The sequence below is a fragment of the Carcharodon carcharias genome, chromosome 16 (assembly GCF_017639515.1).
Source record: "Carcharodon carcharias isolate sCarCar2 chromosome 16, sCarCar2.pri, whole genome shotgun sequence".
NCBI lineage: Eukaryota > Metazoa > Chordata > Chondrichthyes > Lamniformes > Lamnidae > Carcharodon > Carcharodon carcharias.
The window spans coordinates 57,817,402-57,837,620 of record NC_054482.1 but is presented as its reverse complement, the minus strand read 5'-3'; the positions used below and the strand labels follow the sequence as shown (position 1 = coordinate 57,837,620).

General features: G+C 41.9%; 1 protein-coding gene across 5 annotated transcripts in view; it reads right to left on the bottom strand.

Annotated features, from left to right (window-relative positions):
* The window catches only part of il12rb2 (interleukin 12 receptor, beta 2a), a 45,692-nt gene extending 27,062 nt beyond the window's left edge, over positions 1-18,630 (bottom strand). For 2 of the 5 annotated variants that reach the window (XM_041207510.1, XM_041207511.1), the window contains exons 1-2: positions 18,012-18,277; positions 724-846 (exon numbers count right to left, since the gene is read on the bottom strand). In XM_041207510.1, the coding sequence (XP_041063444.1) occupies positions 724-846; positions 18,012-18,018 (130 nt within the window). In that variant the 5' untranslated portion in view covers positions 18,019-18,277. Of the gene's footprint in view, positions 1-723; positions 847-5,076; positions 5,123-18,011; positions 18,302-18,438 lie in introns of those variants that run through there. The other 3 variants (XM_041207514.1, XM_041207515.1, XM_041207512.1) reach the window with 3 other exon arrangements.
* Between the last annotated feature and the right edge of the window lie 1,589 nt (positions 18,631-20,219).

Below are 20,219 nucleotides of genomic sequence, written 5' to 3'. Positions count from 1 at the left end.
TTTAGGATGTCCTCAGGTTGTGAATGATGCAATATAAATCTCAACTTTTTTCTTCTTTCTGTCATATGTGGAAGGGGCCTCTCTACTCGTTTAAAAAGATTGTTTAACAGATAAGATGCCAATGAGGATTTAAATCCAATGAGCAGGGTGGTCTAATAACTCAAGCAAATAATTACTAATGATTTACATTCATTGCCATGGGTTGACGATCAATTGTATCCCAGAGTTTCTCACTGAGTATTGTTTTATAGCGTTGCTAGAGAAGGAATTAAAATTAGTGATCCCTGGATGGCTTAGTGCTGAATGTACCAGGATGTCACTGGCTTTCAGGTTACTCATATATATGTATTGAGCTAGTTGATCATAGGAGAAGCCATGTTGGGGCACTTAAATCAGTTAAGAACCCTTTCTGAAAGCTAGCCACTGATATCTGCTGTACCCATGGGGAACAGGATTTGGCACTGCAGTGATGGTCCCCAAGATTGACCAGCCATTAAATACTCAGTGTCTAGGCCAATACATGCAGATTACAGGTCGAATATGGTTCCAGGGAGATGTCAGTGCCTGTGGAACCCATATATAGCATGAGTTAGCACTTAAAGAGGGGGATTGGAAAAAATAATAACGTAACTTCAATTCAACTAGCAATATGCTAGGAGCTCAAAGAAGATTTACATAAAAGTAATTAATGTGCACAATTAGAATTGTTTAAACGGAACTTACCAGCTCCCTTGCTGTTGCACAACAAGATGGTGATTAGCTTGATTAACAAACATATTCCAATAAACTCCATCAAATAATACAAGGGAAGGTCGGGATCCAGAAACCCCGAACTGTAGGCTGTTCCTGTAAAGAGATTATTCAACAGTCTTAGTTCCAGATTTCAGGTCTGATCCACCTTTACTCGTTACAAACATTCATATCCTATGTTATTTCCTTTTGTTCCACTATCAGCCAATGTAAAATGAGTTTGAGTTAGTCTCAATCTAGTTCCTTGTGCCCAGAGTATAATTTTTGATCCTCAGTTGCCTCAGAGAAACTGTGAGGATGGAAGCAGAAATAGCAGGCTGGGCAAAGGAACATTGTTGACACTGAGTAGAGTGACCTTAATTACTCAGTGTTTAACTTCTAAAGAAAGGTTGATCACCTAAAACAAGTACAAAGCTGTCAGGGTTTCTATTATAATTACCCAATGACTGCAGCAAGAGGTCAGGCCAATTTTCAAAGTTGGGCCTCATTTCCATGCCATTGGTGAGCTGCTCGTGCATTTCAGTAGATTGCAATTGGAGAGCAACAAAAATCCAGTGGCTTCACTGTAAAACCCATTGGTACTGAAAATTGCAAACAGAATCCTCTAACTGGCATAGAACCCCAATTTGCATTGGCACCTATGAAAGGGCTGGCTTTCCATTTGAGGCCTGCTTGAAAACCGCATTGAGTGGCTACTGGGTATGCAGTTTTATTTCCAAATTTCAACTCCTTGTTTCCCATTTATGCTGGAAAGAGGAAGTGGTTGAAAAATCGCTCCTGAGGTACAAACTCACAAACATTTAAGTTACATTAAATATTGCACCATATTACCTATCATATCCTTCAAAAAGCATGGAAAAACTGCCTGCATGCTCTCAAACGTCTGCCAGACTTTGTGCAATCTAGAGTGATCATTCCTTACACAGAATAGGAAACTGCTTCACTAACTCTGCAGCTGCAACAGCTCATCCAATATTAGGAATTTGCTCAATTCAACAGCTTCAACAACTCATGGGTACTGATATCCCTCTGGATCCTTCCCTTCTCTTCTCCTTTCTCCTGAACCAATCACTTCTTCAAATCTTACCCCTTGCTGTGTGTTCATGATACCTCTGATCTTGTCTCTCTGACTCTGAATGACCTGTCCTTAACAAAGGCCTCGGCTTCAGCCCCTTATGCCTCTATCTCAAACTCCAACAATGGAGATCTCTCTTCTATGACCTTTGTCTCCATATCTAATTCTTCAGCCAGGAGTTTTCCCCCCACAGTGGATCTTCTCACCCATATCCAGTAATTCTCCCTTTACATGGACCCTTCCCTCTGGCATCTTATCTCTTTAGATTTTTCTTTGGGAACTGCCAATGTGACAGCCATCTCAATTTCTCTCATTTACTCTAATCTTTCTCCCTCTGAACTTGCAGCACTCTATTTTCAGGCCCACCCCTAACAATATTATCAAACCTGCTGACAAGGGTGGTGCTGGTAATGTTTGTTGTACCGGTCTCTACCTAGCAGCAATTGAATGCCAACTCTTTGATATTTCTTCCTCGCTCCCCCTCACAATGATCCCACCACCAAACATCCTATATCCAGGATTGTCACCGTCCTCACCTGTTCTGGAGATCTTAGCTCCAAGGCCTCCAACTTAATGTCTCCAAACCTGTATAACCCATTTCTACCTCCTTCCCACAGTCCACAAACAAGACTGCCCCAATAGACTCGTCGCTTCAGCCTGTTTCTGCTCTGCCAAACAGATTTCTTCCTTTCTCGACTATTTTTCTCCCCTTGTCCAATCTCCTACTATCTATACCCATGAATCTTCCAATGCACTCCGTCAATCTAATAAGTTTCCAGGCCCTAACCATCTCCTTTTACCATGAATGTCTAATCCCTCTGCACCTCCATCCCCCACAAAGATGGTCTGTGGGCTCTCTGTTTCTTCCTTGAATGGAGCAAATTATTGACCTAGTTAGGAGATTGGTTACATGGTAGAAGACAGTAATTAGGAATAATGGGCATGTAGATGACTCGGAAGGAAGTGATTAGCGATGTCCCATAAGGAACTGCGCTTGGGACTTAATGACTTAGGTAACCCAATAGGGAGCCATCCAATTTTACAAGTGGTATAAAGATTGGTGGTATAGCAAGTAGTGCAGATAGGGGCAAAAAATTACAAAGAAACATTGATTGATTTTGTGATTGGGTAAAACTGTGCAGATGGATTTCAATGCAGTTAAGTGTGAGGTTATTCATTTAGGGCCAATAAAGGATAAATCATATTTTTTTTTAAATGATGAAAATTGAGGACCAGTGAAAGTCCAAAGAGATTTAGGGGTCCATGTACATGCATCACTCAAATGTAGTGCTTACATAGGAAAAAAATCCACAAGGTTAATGGAATGTTAGTCTAAGGGGAGGAAGCTTTGCTACAGCTATTCAAAGCTCCAGTTAGACCACCTATGGAGTACTGTGTTCAGGCACCACACCTTAGAAAGGGTAAATTGACTCTGGAAGGAGTGTAGATTCACAAGAATGCTACCAAAGCTCCATGGGCATGAGGAGAAATTACATAAACAGGAATATAGAAATTTAGGGGTGATTTGATTCAAGATTTTAGAATTTCTAAAGCAATTGATAGGACTGTTGCGTGAATCTAGAATAAGGGGACATAAGCTTAAAAATGAGAGCCAAGCCATTCAGGGGACTTCAAGAGCAGAATTTTACCTTCCCCCACCAGCAGGTTAGTAGGCAGGGGATGAGCGTAAAATTCTTGGACGGCCTTCCCATTGGATTCCCGCCTGCTGTGACCTCTCTGCAATTATATGCTTGGACAGGCGAGGCCTAAGCTGGCCTGCCCTTGCCCCATTTGAGGCCCTTAAGTGGCCAATTATTGACCACTTAAGGGCTGTTTCCCACCAAGCCTCAATTTTCAGGCTGGCAGGAAGAGCTCTGGAGCAGAGGAGAAGCCTGAAAATAAACTGGGTTCATGCCTCAGGCAGGAAGGAGTTGGGGCACCTGCATGAGCAACCTCCTTTTAACATCGGGTACCCCCCACAGCCTCACACTCACCCCCCCCCCCCCCTCACCCCCCCCCACCTTTCCCCAGAAGGTCTGGTCCCTGCAGGCCCTTCCTCCCCCCCGCCGGCCTCTCCATTGACACCCCGACTCTGTCCATCCCTCCCAGACCTCACCTACCCTCCTCATTCTGTAACTGCAAAGCTTACATAGTCCTGGAATCCCAGGGCTCAGGCTCCAGGGACTGCTAGTATTCCCAATCCTATCCACTGCAGCTTCTGGCACTGTGGGGGCAAGAGAGCTGCTGATCAATCAGATTGGCTGGCAGCTCTGAGGCAGAACTTCCTTCTGAGTGAGGAGTGGAAGTCCCGCCTCCAGCCAATTAAAACCTATTGGAGCATGAGAAGGCTGCAGGGCAGGCAGTATTGATGAAGATGTGTTCTCTACTGACTCTCTGGATGGCAGGAATTGAAATCCTGCCGTCCTAGAAATCCTGGCCCAAAAGTATTTCATTGGCTGTAAAGTGCAAAGGATGGTAGAAGTGTGGAACCCTTTCCAACAAACAAAACAGTAGATGTTTGTTGATCATTTTAAATCTGATAATGATAGATTTTGGTTAGACAAGGGTACAAAGAGAATTAGGGTACAGATCAGGCTAGAATGACAGAACATTCTCAAGTAGCTGAATGGCCTCCTCTGCTGTGTAGCTCATACCCATGCTGGGCATTGCAATTACTATGAGTCAGAAGTTTTTCTCCACTAGAGAGACTTGAGCCCATATTCTAAACAGCTCTGCATTACAACAGTGACCACAGTTCCAAAGTATTTCATTGGCTGTAAAGCGCTTTGAGGCATCCAATGATCATGAAAAGTGCCTTAAGCAATATCAATAGAGAACATTCTTTGATTGTGAAAGATGCTATATAAATGCAAGCCTTTCCTTTTTTAAGCAGACATGAGTACAAAACTGAGGGAATGCTGCATTTTTAGAGATGCTGTGTTGGATAATATGTTAATCCAAAGCCCTGTTTCCCCCTAGGTGATGTAAAAGGTCCTATCACACTATTCGAAGAAGAACAGGGCAATGATCTTGACCAATATTAATCACTCAATCAAAACCACTAAACACAGATTACAGGATCTTTTATCTCATTGAAGTTTGTGGGACACTGCAGTGTGCAAATTGGCTGCTTTATTTCCCTACATTAGAATTGAGGCTATATTTTTAAAACTATGAAGCAATTTGGGATTATTTCTTTAATCTCTCTCAGGCTTACTGTCCAAACACAACCAAGATATTGGAATACTCACATTGGTGCACAGTGACACTACAGTCATGCTTTTCAGAATGGGGTCTCTACAGTAACAAACAAACAATGTGATATTAATATTTGAGGTTCCAAAGATAAACCAACATCATTAAAACAGATTACCTCATAATTTACCTCATTGCTGTTTGAATAGCATTGCTGTGTGTAAATTGCCTGATGAATTTCCTACATTACAATAATGACAACATTGTGATTTCTCTGTGGCGAAATAATCAGCTCCAGCAATGAAGAATGATGAACAGAATGAGATTCCAAAGTTAGCCTATTTCTGAAGAACCTTCACCAGCTTCTGACATTTTTTTGAACAAGCACAAAAGATCATGGAAACTCAATATGCTCTGAACATAATTTGCACTCAAAAAATTCCTCAATCTTTTGCGTTGGTTATGCTAATTTCTGATGAATTGCATAAAAAAAATCAATGCAACCAAGAGGAAACTCCAGGCTGCAAAGTTTATCCAATGTTAACACGCCTAAAAATAGTGTAAAATGGAATCCATTGTGAATCAAATGGATATTCTTATTGTCACTCAATATGCTAAATCACTTGAAGGAGTTATGCTGTCAATGAACCTTGTAGCCTTCAGGATTTGAGTTTTCTGAAATGAATTTAATTAAACTTGTTCCTTACTATCAAATACAATATGCTAGGAGTTCAGTTTCAAATACTGAGGCTGCTGGACATATATAAGTTAACGTTGTGTTGGAACAATAATAGAATAATATAAATGTATATATGGAATTCCACGGAGGCTTCCCTCTTGTGGAGTTGAGGGACAGCATAAACAATGTTTATTCCATTTCTCCGGGGTTTCCACTGACCTGCTAAAGTTACTTCAGGGGATTGGGAAAGCCCCATGAAAATTCTCCCCAGAAATGACCCTCTGGCATTGATTACTAAACAATGGTTATCAAGAAGTTTATCAGTTAAACAGGCCTAGGAATATAAATAGAAATTTTGTCAAGAGTCTGGTCTTGTGACTTGTTTATGGTCATATAGTTGTCTCCTGAGTTGCAAAGGCAGGTTTACATCTGATGGGCCCAATATTACTCCAGGAATAAGGACTATTTCCTTGAAATCTTCCCATTATAATTCCAACATCCATCATCGAGGAAACTTGTTCCCTGATCAAGTCATTGTTTAGAATTCAAGCTTTGCAACAACATTATAATTGCTCCTTTGTTGAGTCTAAGGCCTGAATTTTCGTGGGGAGAAGAAGGTCTCTGGCTTAGCCAAATATTGAGCCAGAGTCCCAATTCTGCAAGTCACTCCCCCGAACTGGCACCCACCATTTTTGCTTGGTGGGGAGGGGTGGTAGTTTGCACGTCAGTGGTTCATTGACGCAGCTGCAGCTGTAAAAGTGTAGCTGCTGTCAGTCAGATGTGATTTTCATCACCAATGTTTCTGAAATATGACTCATGGGCTTTACACTTTTTAGGAGAAGGTCTAAGCTTAAAATAATACTTTGGAAAGGTGCAGTACCCTTTTTGAGAGGTAACATGCTTAGATCCAATGACCCCTTTGGGAGAGATCAAGTGCCCTTTGGGATTGTTAAAAATAGACATGAATGTGTGTAAAAAGTGAATAACCTCATGGAACTGTCAAGCTGTCAAGGCATTTAAATCTTAAAAAAAGCCTGCAGTTTAAAAAAATCAGTACTTGCTATTTCACACTGTTAACAGATAAGACAGAGGGTTATCATTATAAGATTTGTGCTGTATGACTGATTTCACAACCTATCTTTCTCCCAATGGGGTGTTAGTTCACAGTTTGATTGACAACTCCAAGTGGTTATAATGTCTTCAATGTAGGGCTATGAACACAAATGCTTGTTTTTATAAGGGATTAATTCCTGAATAAAATGTTTGCTTTTATAAGGAATTACGTAGTTGAAGGAATTGAAATGTACTGAATGGGCTTTTATCGATGAGGATGATTTTTTTAAATAGTGAAATCCTCAATAGATACTTAGAACCACAGAACTTAATTTTATTCAATCTCAGCTTGGCTCCTGTGGTGTGCCCATGGTGGACACTAGGTGAGTTGGCATGAAGATGGCATGGGGCTATAAAGGGCAATGGGGATGGGTAGAGGGGCATAGATTGGCATGGGGGTATGAGAGGCCACGTGGGGTAGGTGGGGGGATGAGTTGGCATGGATGAGTATGGGAAGTGTGTGGGGAGTGAGGGACTTTGAGGGGTGAGGGCTAGAGGGCTGTTTTCTGTTTTATTCTTTTTTTTACGAGTCCTGGAGCCCTGAGGCCAGACTTTCACTCAGCCGCCGCTGCTCCTGACAGCCACTGTGGCTGCCTCCGCACTGATTCTGGGTCCAGCTGACCAGACTCCCATTAGCACCAACCCCTGCACACACACACACCCCACCCCCCCCACTCCTGGAATGAAAATGGGGCACTTTCTCCCTAGTAATGTTGGTGGAGTCGGAAATTTTCCCATCCCTGTGCTCCCAACTCGAGTGAAAATTCAGCCCCAAGTTTATGTGGTGGCATGCCCATTGCAGTTAGACTGTGTAGAAATTCTGGAGGGTTTAGACTGTTACTATCTTCTTTCTCTACAGAATCAACACTGGTGTATTCTTTCAATTCATCTGACACTTTTTCTCAAACATTTTCATTCAAATCTAGTGAATCTTCATTCATAGCACAAAGTATCTAATAACTGTTGCTGCATTTTGCCACATATAACCAATTCCACCATCTCATCCACCCCCATCCCAACCCTCTCTCCCAAGCCATCCCCATCACATGCCATTCCATCCTTCTCATGCCACTCTTCCCATGCCATGCTACAACCATCACATTCCTTCCATCCCTCCTTTGCCATCCATATCTTGCTTTTGCCAATCCCGAACCCCCATCTATCCCACCCCACCTTTCATGGAAACAATCTCTCCAGCCTAAGATTAGTTTTTTAAGATTTAAAATCCTTATCCTGGTCTAAAAATACCTACATGGTCCTGTCCCATTCCATCTGTGCAATCTTGCTGAACCCAACAGCTTTCTCGAATGCCACAGTTCTCTATTCATCTCCTTTCCCCTTTGCCCCATGATGCTAGAGTGTTCAGTAGCACCATCCCTATGTACTTTTCAAAAAAATATATACATAGTGCTAGAAATAAGTTTTTCTTAGATCAGAATTAAATTTTAAATACGCTGTTACTGATATGCTTATGTATCCCACTGAAAAAGTTGTTACAGTACTCGCTGGAATAATCTTATGCATCAACTTGTTCTTAAACCAGATGCCAGGTCTTTCATCCTTATTATTTTCTCTAGTGGGTGTCTTTAATTTTTGCCAGTTATATGGCGGCCGGTTAGCTCAGTTGGCTAGATGGCTAGAGTGTGATGCAGAATAACGGCAGTGGAGTGGGTACAATCTCCATATCACGGCTGTGGTAGCTCATGGAGACTTGCCTCCTTACTTTGCCCCAAGCCTGATACAAAATGGTGCCCCTCAAGCTATATAACCAATTTGTCTCTCTCTCTAATGGAGAGAGATGTCTATGGTTCTTTGTGGATGTTTGAAGTAGCAGAAACATTCACCTGAGGATGATTTCATCCCAACCAGTTGGATGTTAGGAACACAATCTGTGAGAAGAATTGTGGGGCATTTGCCCTACCATGACCATCCCACCCTCCACTCACCGCCACAACCACCATTTCCTCTCTTAAAGCTACACCTAAAGTGAGAACCAGATCGTTTTCCTAAAGCTATTCCCCACCAGGTGTGAACCTCTGACACCCAGCACACTTCAACTCTGCTGTGACCATCTCAGATTAGGGGTTGCTGGAACTTTTAAATCTGTGCTTGGCTTCAACGGGTATTTAAGTATTACAGTTTGGAAGTGCACTTGCACTAAGTTTACATACCGTAAACTTCACAGAATCATTGAACTGTTACAGCACAGGTAGAGGTCATCCAGCTCATCATGTCTGGGCCAGCTCTCTGCAAGAGCAACTCAGCTAGCCACCCCAATCCCCAATCTTTCTCTTGTAGCCTTGCAAATCTTTTCTCCAGGTCATTATCAAATTGCCTCAAAGTCACAAATGAATCTGCCTTCATCACACTCTCAGGCAGTGCAATTCAGATCCTAACCATTCGCTAGGTGAAAAGCTTTTTCTTCAGCTCCTCTCTGGTCCTTTTGTTAATCATATTAAATCTGTGCCCGCTGGTTCTCGACCCTTATGTCAATGGAAACAACTTTTCTCTATCTATTCTGTCTAGCCCCTCATGATTTTGCATATCTCTCTCAAATCTCCTCTCAACCTTATCTTCTATAAGAACAGCAGTCCTAGCTTCACCAAGCTATCCATGTAACAGAATTCTCTGATCCCTGGAACCATTCTCATATATCTTTTCTGCACCTAAAGTTTTCACATCCTACTTAAAGTTTGGCGCACAGAGTTGAGCACAATACTTCAGTTGAGGCTGAAGCAGTGTGATGCAAAGGTTCACCATCATTTCCTTGCTTTTGTACTCTACAACTCTATTTCTAAAGTCCAGGATCCCGAATGCCTTGTTAGCCACTTCCTCAACCTGCATTGACACCTTCAACAATTTGTGCACGTATACACCCAGGGCACTCTGCTCCTGTCGCCATCATCAGCTGCCTCTTGATTTGAGGATGATATCTACTCAGGGTCACAAGTTTCTGCCTTGGGTCTTCATGTGAGTGAACAGGCCAATTCTTGACCCAGAGATCTTTGGGCACATGGGACAGCATGTCCCATAAGGCAGTGCGATCAGGCGTGAAGAATTTGCTTCCTTTACTTCTTTGCCACTGCTCTACTTCTGCCTTTTGTGACTCAAAGCAAAGCTTGATGGATAGGTTGTTGCCATTTTGAACAATTGGTAGGAAGCACCTCCCAGTAATTAATGCAATACTGCCACACTTCAAGGAGAACTTTTTGAAGTGTTTTCTTTTGCTTCCCCTAGAACATCGGCTATTTGAGAGCGGAGAAAACAGGATCTGGCATGGGAGAAGCTTTTCAGCCATCCAGACACCGTATCCAGTCCATTGAAGTTGGTTTTGCAGGGGTTTTGCCTGAATGCTTCTGGGGCTGACTTCAAGAATGAGCTGTGACCTATAAGCACTTTAAAACTGTACCCTTTATTTTGGATTGCTTTTCCTACTAAAATGTTTCACTTCACACTTCTCTGCATCAGGTTTCCTCTGCCAATTGTCTGCCCATTCCACCAGTCTGTCCATGCCCTCTTGAAATCTATCACTACCCTCCTCACAGTTCACAATGCTTCCAAGTTTTGTGCCATCTTCAAATTTGAAATTTTGCCCTATACACACTAGCCTAGACCATTAATTTAGATCAAAAAAAAGTGGTCTGAAGATCAACCCCTGGGGAACTCCACTACATACTGTCAGCTAGTACACAAAACAATAGTTCACCAACACTCTCTTGTTTCCTGTCACACAGCCAATTTTTTATCCATGCTGCCACTGTCCCTGTTATTCCATGTTCTTCAATTTTGTTGATAAGCCTATTACATGGCACTTTATCAAATGCCTTTTGAAATCCCATGTACAAAACATAACGACATCATCCTTACCTTTATCATCCTTACCTCTGTTACCTCATCAAAAAACTCAATCAAAATAGTTAAACATGATTTGTCCTTAACAAATCCATGCTGGCTTTCCTTAATTAGTCCACAGTTGTCCATGTGACTGATAATTTTGACCTGGATTATCATTTCTAAAAGCTTTCCCACCACCGAGGTTAAACTGGCTGGCCTGTGGTTGCTGGGTTTATCCTTACACCCTTTTTTTTAAACAAGGATGCAACATCTGCAATTCCCCAGTCTTCTGGCACCACCCCTGTATTTCAGGATGATTGGAGGATTATGGCCACCGCTTCTGCAATTCACACCCTTATGTCCCTCAGGAGCTTTGGATGCATCTGATCCAGTACTTGTGACTTATCAACTTTAAGCACAGCCAGCCTTTCTAATACCACCTCTTTATCAATTTTTAGCCCATCCAGTGTTTCAACTACCTCATCTTTCAATACAACTCTGGCAGCATCATTATCCTTGGTAAAGACAGGCGCAAAGTATTCATTTAGAACATTAGCCTCCACACGAAAATCCCATTTTTAGTCCTCCTTTTACTACCTTTTTGCTATTTATATACCTATAGAAGACTTTTGGATTTCCTTTTATGTTGGCTGCCAGTCTTTCTTCATACTCTTTCTTTGCTTCTCTTGAACCTGCAAGTTCTCGTCCAAGCCACACAACATCCTGACTTGGAACTAAAGGACGATTCCCTCACTGTCACTGGGTCAAAATCCTGGAACTCCCTTCCTAACAGCACTGGGTGCCTACACCATATGACCGCAGCAGTTCACCACCTTCTCAAGGGCAATTAGGGATAAACAAGAAATGCTGGCTGCAGTGTAAGGTTCTGATACATATAGGGTTATTATGGGACTGAGTACAGTACTGCCCATACATTGATGTAATGAGCACATGACCTGCACCCAGAGTCCGTCTAGTGTTGGACAGAGCTTTGTGTACCAGCAAGCATGGAGACAGCTTCTAGCTTGTACCCTTTATTGTATATTTGTAAATAGTTCTAAAAGTCAATAAACTCATACGGTTAACCTACATATGACTATGAAGACTTCTTCAGACCTACCAAATTGTAACCAACACCCTACAACATAGTGGCAGCTCTAGAAAAATCCAAGACCTCGCAGGAAATGCAGAGAAAAACTAAAATGCTAGGACACTGGGAAAAACATCAGCAAAGAAGGCTGATTTGAAAAGATGCTCCAGAAGCAGAGGTGCAGAGGAAAATTACCAGGAAAAAGCTCCAGAGAAAGGCTTGGAAGCTGGAGGCAGAAATTTGAAGTTCCTTACTGCAGCAGAAGACTCAATTGGATCTCCTTTGGAAGTCCAGCTTCTAATCTCAGAATCAGCAGACTTATGAGGGTGAACTAAATCTTTTAAGAATCCAAGCTACAGCAAGGCCCGACAAATCTTTAAATAATTCAGAATCAAAAGTGCAGTTTGAAAGAAAGCTGTTGGCTAAAACCCAATCCCCGAGTTGGCGCCTGAATACATGGAGCAGAATTTTGCCCTTGGCGGGTGGTCTTGGCAGAGGCGGGTGGGGGCGGTCAGGAAGCCGGCCACTGCCCACGATTGGCACCGCACCGCGATTTCACACTGGCAGGCCAATTAAGGAGCTGCCTCAGGGAGATGATGCGCTGTTTAAAAAAACTAATGAAGAAAATAAAAATGTCAAAACATGTTCCCTCATGTGATTCTGTCATATGAGCAGGGACATGTTTTTAATTCAAGTAAAATATTTATTTTATTTTTATTTGCTTTGGGAAACTTCATCCTGGCCATGGATGAGGCTTCCTAAAAGTACAAAGGGTGCTTAGCATTTTTGCCTGCCCACCAACCGTGGGCAAAGGTTGGACAGGCAGTGTAAATTTGAATGTAATGACTTTTTAATGGCCTTAATAGATCTTCTGGTTGTTGGCAGGTGCGCCACCGACTCTGGAGCACGCCTGCCGAATGAAATATCACAGGACTACATGATGACATCGGAATGCTCGCCCAATGTCATCGCACGTCACTTTACGTTCGGCCAGATTGGACGCTCGCCCACCTGCTGAGCTAAAAATTCTGGCCATGGTGTCTGAGCTCGCTCTGAAATGGAAAAAAATAATTAATGAAATAATCCAGGAGAACTGCGACTTCTAAACTTAGCTGAGAGAAAGTAAAAGCCAGGATTCGACAAATTCATGGCTTTAAAGTAAAGCTGAGCAAGCGGTCTCTGCAGGCAGTTGATCCAGAGGAACTGTTTTGTTTTGCAAGTTGAGCACGATAGCCACTTTAGCAGAGCCCGCCAATACTGGCATATGCAAGAAATCCCTTTGTCTCCAAGTGAATGGTGATGCCATCTTGAAGTTCAAAAAGCTCTTAAAGCAGAAATTACACTTTTAAATTGTTAACGATGGATCAGAATTCCACTCATCTAGAACAATTTGGACTTATCCAATGGAAAATTGGGCATCCTGGAGAACAAAATTTCTAAACAACCAGAGTACAGCAGGTCAAAGTAGAAAGTCCGAAAAAGTACCTTTTAATACTGGTTTGGTGAACTTGCGGATGAAGTAATCTTAATGCAATGCATTGATGAATTCCCAACCAGCTTTGATGAAACATTAAAACCTTTTGACAAATATTTTAATCTTCAAGTTGTGTAGCACACAGAGCTTAAAAAGAGGGATAGAAAACCCTCAGTAAAGCTACGTAAGATAAAAAGATAAGTAAGCCATATAGGGGTGCCAGAGAGGCAAAGAACTTTCCAGCAATCCAAAAAATATATCATTTTGGAAATCCTGACACCATACCCAAACTGCAACAGCAGGTGGCAGTGCAGAGCGAGCAGCTGACTGTGAATGAAGGAAAGCTATCTAATGAAATCCAGAATAGACAAACCATGTAAAAGGAAAATGAAATAAGATTGGAAAATGTCCGTATCGAAGCTTAACTGGAAAATTTGAAACCCAAAATTCAAGCTGAGTATATACCTTTGAAAATGCACGATAAACTAAAGTCTTCACTGAAGTAAACTGTTAGAGATCTGAGCCAACAAATTTCTGAAGCGTCACAAAGGTACCAGGAGGAAATAACAACCCTGAATTCCATTTTTGGCAAATCACAGCGGGAGTTGGGAAAACTCAACCAGAAATACAGACAGGCATAACGGCAGGCAACAAATGCACTTAAAGAAGTTGCAGTCTTGAAAGAACTGAAGAGCCAGTTGGCAAAGAAAAGTCAGGAATGTTGTGTATTCTAGGAGGAAGCCAAGAGGTACGAGAAAGAAACTACAGTGCTGAAGAAAATGGTTGGATATTTGGAAGAAAACTTGGGAGAATATTACATTTCCAAAGATGTATATGAAAAGGTGAAAATTAGGAACTTAGAATGGCAAGAGCAAGTAGAGCTTCTCACAAAGAGAGTGAAGAGTCTCAAAAACCATTGACAGAAATGAAATGACAGAATATGAGCTTGAAGGAGCAAAGGAATGATGCTCTGCTAAAGAAAAACTGATCAACATGGAGAACCAACTTTCATATATAAAAGATGAGTTTATTAAGGAAAACGAGGACTGATAAGAATACTGGAATGTCGCTCACGGGAAGTAGAACACTTGAAAGGACTTGAAATGCTTAAATGATGAACCTGTAGAAACAAATTCAACAAAGATAGATCTTCAATTAAAATTTGATGAACTTCAAGTATCAGAAGTCTCTAGTAAGCATTGTGCAAAATGTTTGGAACAGGAGAAAGGATTGCTGATGTATCAGAACAGTTGCTTGAAAGCAGAATTAACAACCAAACCTGATTAACTTCTTGAGCTTCAGTCCAATCTGAACAACATGAAGATTGAGATATGAATAGAGAAAATCCAGACTTTGAAAGCAAATAAGAGAAACTCTACAAAACAGATTGACTGACCTAATGAGTGAATTGAAAGAGTCCAAGGGGCAGTCAGTGACCATGGAAGAAAGATTATGAACAGAACTGAATGCCCAGGTGAAGGTGTCAAACTTATATCTGTTCCACAGATAGCTCTGAAACAAAGACAACTCAATTTACCAAGGTAGTTGCTGAGCTTGAAAAACAACTGGAAAAGAAGAAAGTACACAAAAATGTGGGTAAAATTGTGACAAAAGTGGGTACAAGTGTTCATTTTTGAAATGTAAACTTTCACATGATGATGGAAGAAGCAAAAGAAACAGCAAGGAGACCATGACAATGTTTGTCCACCCTGCAAGAAACAGGTTAGGGTAGCAGCTACAAACCAGTGCAACAGCCAAACCGACTAACTGCGGTTCAACACAAAATAATGGAAAAGGATGAAAACATACCCAGATGCCAGAACAATCTCCAAACCTACTGGAAGAACCAACAGTGATAGGGCCTACCACTCTCCCAACAATAGTGTGAATGAGATATGGAAGGGTTATAAGGCCAGCAGATTGCTTGAACCTTTGAAGTCAATGACTTGAAGGAGGGAGTGATAATGTAATAATGGCAATATAGATGTACCATAGTGATAACAACGTAAGATAGAAGGTAAACTATAATCACTTAAAATATATTGGATAAAGACTTGGGGAGAAGTGTGGTATAATGTTCCAACACAAATATGGTTAATGTGGGACTGGTTACGGTGGCACCTACACAGTTATGCACCCTTTATCTTATATTTGTAAATATTTTTAGGAGTCCATAAAGACAAGTTGCTCTTAAATGACTACGAAGACTTCTTCAGACATACCAAACTGTAACCAGCACCCTACAATACTGGCCTTGCCAGCAATGCCCACATTCCATGAAAGAATAAAAATAAACCTGTATTATCAACCTGACATCTGTCATAAGCACCCTTTTTCTGCTTCATCTTACTCTCCAACTCATTCATCATCTAGGGAGCTCTGGATTTGTTTGTCCTACTTTACCCCTCCTGGGAATGTACCTCAAATGTACCCAAACTATCTCATCCTTAAAGGCCAACCCATTGTTCAATTACAGTTTTGCCTGTCAAATTTTGATTCCAATTTACCTGAACCAGATCTGTTCTCACCTCACTGAAATTTCCCTCCCCAAAATGTACTATTTTTACTCTGAATTGTTCCTTGTTCTTTTCCATAGCTAACCTACACCTTATGATACTTTGCTTTCAGAAAAGAGACATGTCGAAGCATTTTGGTCAGAGTAAGAGGAAATGCAAATACCAGTGCCAAGTCTTCTTGCGATTGTCCTGATGAGTGCAAGACAAAAAGACATGTCTCTTTTTTCAGCAATACTCAAGTTCCGAACTAGCAAATGACTATTGTGATACTTTGACTGCTGTACCCTAAATGTTCCCCAACTGACACCTGATCCATTTGTTTCGCTTCATTTCCCAGAACCAGATCCAGCAATGCCTCTATCCTCTTTGGAACAGAAACACACTGATGTAGACAATTAACCTAAACAAACTTTGGAAACTCTTCCCCACTCTGCCCTTTACACCAAATCTATATTAGGATAATTGAAGTCCCCCATAATAACTATTCTATAGTTTTTGCAGCTCTTTATAATCTCCTTGCAAATTTGTTCCTCTATCTCTTTCTCACTAGTTGATGGCCTTTGGAATACTCTCAGTCGTGTAATGGTATCTATACTGTTTCCTAGTTCTAAACAAATAGATTCTGTCCTTGAACCTTCTAGGAAATCCTCTCTCTGCAGCACTGTAATATTATTCTTAATCAATACTGCCACCCCTCCTCTTTCTTTCCTTATCTTTTCTGAACACCTTGTACCCAATCCTTTTATGAGCCAGGAGTCCGCTATCACCACAACATTATATTCCTACATGGCTAGCTGCATCAGTGCCTCACAAATGTTATTTACCGCATTCTGTGTGTTCACACACATGATTGGTAAATCCAATTTAGGCCTAATTGCATTTCCTCTTACTCTGACCCCACCTCATACTTCACCATTTTGTACTCTTGTGCTAGCTGTCTCACCCAATTCTTTGTGCATCTTGTATTTCCTCTTCTACCTCCTGATTCCCAACCGCCTTCCAAGTTAATTTAATCCCTCCACAATAGCACTAGCAAACTACCCCACAAGGTCATTGATCTCAGCTCTGTTTAGGCGCAACTGGTCTGGACTGGTCTCATCTCCCTGAGAATCAGTCCCAATGTCCCAGGATTCTACAGCCTCCTCTCAACCTGCCCCATTTCTCCAGCCATGTGTTCTCTACCCTTCTATTTCTATCTTCACTAATGGCACAGGGTGTAATCTGGAGATTGCTATCTTTGAGGTCTTGCCTGCTTGTTTCTTTCCAAGCTCCCTAAAATCTGCGTGCATGACCTATCCATCTTTGACCTATGTCATCAGTACTGATAGGGATCATGGCTGCTGGCTGTTTCATCTTCCCCCTCTGAGTGCTCTGCAGCCACTCAGTTATTTCCTTGACCCTAGCACCAGGGAGGCATAAACTCACTGTCTCCAGTCATTGCAATGTGAACTTGACATTACTGCAGGTAGATCTGGAGTATGCAGGTTTACAAATCAGGATTGCTTAAAGTGTCGTCAGGGTTCCATTCAGGAGAGTGAAACAATACAAGCATTGTGTAAGAAACTTCTATAGTGTTCACCACTGGGCTGAACACCCTTGGTTCCAATCGCACGGAAACTATTCACATAGCATCCCATCATCTCTACTGTAGTTCTCTTTTCCATTTGCAATCCTGTTTCCAATCAGGTATTCTCCCTATCAAAAGATATCAAGAACCAGCAAATCTTACGGCTTAAATATTCAATGGCCAACAATATTACAAACCCTGTTAGCATGCATTACCACGGTGCTGGGCCTGAGCTCCCAATGTATAACAAAAACAAAAATACCTGGAAAAACTCAGCAGGTCTGGCAGCATCTGTGGAAGGGAGCACAGTTAACGTTTCGAGTCCGCATGAGTGTGCTCCCTTCCACAGATGCTGCCAGACCTGCTGAGTTTTTCCAGGTATTTTTGATTTTGTTTTCGATTTCCAGCATCCGCAATTTTTGCTTTTTTCTCCCAACGTATAACCTCATTTCCTTAGCTGTGCGTGTGTCCATGCGTGCTAACAACTAAATGTGCCTGTAGCACTTGGCACTGATGATCAAAGCAACACACTTTAACATATACTGACCTTGTTGACCATTCGACCGGATACTCCTCTGTCGTACATTTTAATGAAAATGAATGAAATAATCGAGCCGACAGCTAATTAATAACATTTCCAACAGATTGCCTAGAAATCATGTTTTATTATCACAGCGCAGAATAAATACATGAAATAAAACAAAAATATTTTACACACCTGCCATTTAGTTCCAACTAAAATTCGTCCACTTGTTTCTCTCTCATTTTCCGCCCTATACTAGTCGATTTTTTTAAAAAAAAAGCTGATATTGCTGAACAAAGTATTGCAGACTCTCTGAACTAATCAAACTAAAGCAATGAAGATCATTAATCTAAATAAAAAAACCCCGCAAGATCCAATATTGGAGATGCCGCTGTATCATTCGGAAAGATTTATTTTCCACTGTAAACACTGCCCGGCTTTCTTCACTCCGCTCTGAACACTTCACTGACGCGCCCAACAGGTACATGCTGACCACGTTGCTCCGAGACTTGATGTCTACGCCCGAAATGGCCTATTACATTTACCACCACCACCCCACCCCCCCCCCCCCCCCACCCCCAAAAATCCGAATCACTCTGCAGGGGAAAGCGAGATCACTCACCCTTCACATCAATCCCGACTTGAGGCTCATTTTCCACATGTCACCAATAAATTTTCCCGGAATTCGCTGGTGAATGTAAATCATTCAGATGCAGATCACAAAGCAGCGTTAGCAAGGGGGGAGGTTGGTTTTTTAGTCATCTATTTAAAGTCTGGGGGAATAAATCTTTCTGATAAAATGTCAACTCTTGCGTGGCCGACGTTTAAACCACAGTGAGCTTCGCTCCCCAGAGCCGCGCTCCTATGATTCTATTTAGAAGGCAGGCTCTAACCACACGCTTTCGCACCTCTGAAATGTGTGATCCTTCTCACACACACTCATCAAAAAAAAGTTTGAATGCAGTGGGCTGCTGCAATCTAATTTGTCTAGACTTTTTGTTGTAGCGTGCTAGAAATGGAAACCTGCTTTCCGAGAAGCCCCTGGGTTTGGAAGAAAAGAGTTTTGGAGTTGATTAGTAATGTGGAGCGTTAGATATTTCAGTGTTATCTGTTTCATAGAATTACAAAAACTTCACAGTACAGAAACAGGACATTCAGCCTAACTGGTCTGTCTTTCTTTGCTGACCAGCCCATGGTGGTTTGTACTGGTGTTTATGCTCCACAAAAGCTCCCTCTTCATCTCAACCCCGATCCTTCCATTCCTTTCACGGTGAAATGGTGATGAGTCAAACTCCAATGACATGAAATTCCAATTATGTCAAAGTTGTCAACTACTCCTATGGCCAGAATAGCAAATCCAATAGAGCCAGGCCCGTGGTAAACTCTGGATTAGCCAAACTTGTCCAAGCTTGTCATATGACTGGACCAATCAGCAAATAAGAGGGAGAAATCATGGAGCATTGGGCAAGCCATCATTTGACATTGCGATCTCCCCTTGTAAGGATGTGCAAAGCCTAAGTATGGTTAAACGTGTGAGAAAGTTAAAAGTGTTGTCGACTGGTGAGCAGGTGAAGTTGATACAACAAGTGGAAAACTGGGGCATGACATGGTAAAGGAGTGGGAGATTCCAGCATTGAGTTTGTCCGCCATTATGAAACACAAGGCAAACATCTTGGAACAACTTGACAAGCAGGCGTTTTCTCTCCAGCAGAGAAGAAGATGAGAACGGCTGCCTATTCCGATGCTGAAGAAGCTCAGTTAACATGGTTCAAGGCAGCCTGAGCAGAGAACCTTTCCTTCTCTGGTCCAATCTTGCAGGAAAGGGGAGTCTCCCTGAGCCACATGGAGCTCACCTGCAGTGATGGATGGCTGGACCGATTCAAGACATGGCGCAGTATCGTCCTCCGCATGGTAATGGTGAGGGTGTAGTGGTTACGGCAGCAATGATGGTTGGCTCTAAAATGATCTCATCATCAGTTGAATGAGTATACAACATGAGACATTTTTAATATAGATGAGACCGGAGTATTTTAAGTGTTTTGCCAGGCCGCTCTTTGATGTTTAAAGGTGAACGTGTAATGGTGGAAAGCGGAGCAGGGAATGTGTCACTGCTATGGTCTGCACCAACATGGATGGCACTGAAAACCTGCCAATTCTTCTGGTAAGAAAGTGCAAGAAGCCATGTTACTTCATGAATGTCAAGCCGCTACCCACGCAGCACAAGGCTAACAGAACTGCCTGAATTTGTAAGGCATGGATCAGGAAAGTAGACAAAACACACCAGTGAAAGAAAAGGAAGGTTATCATCATTACAGACAATTTTTAAAAATTCATTCATAGGATGTGAGCTTCGCTGGCTGGGCCAACATTTATAGCCCATCCCTAGTTGCCCTTGAGAAGGTG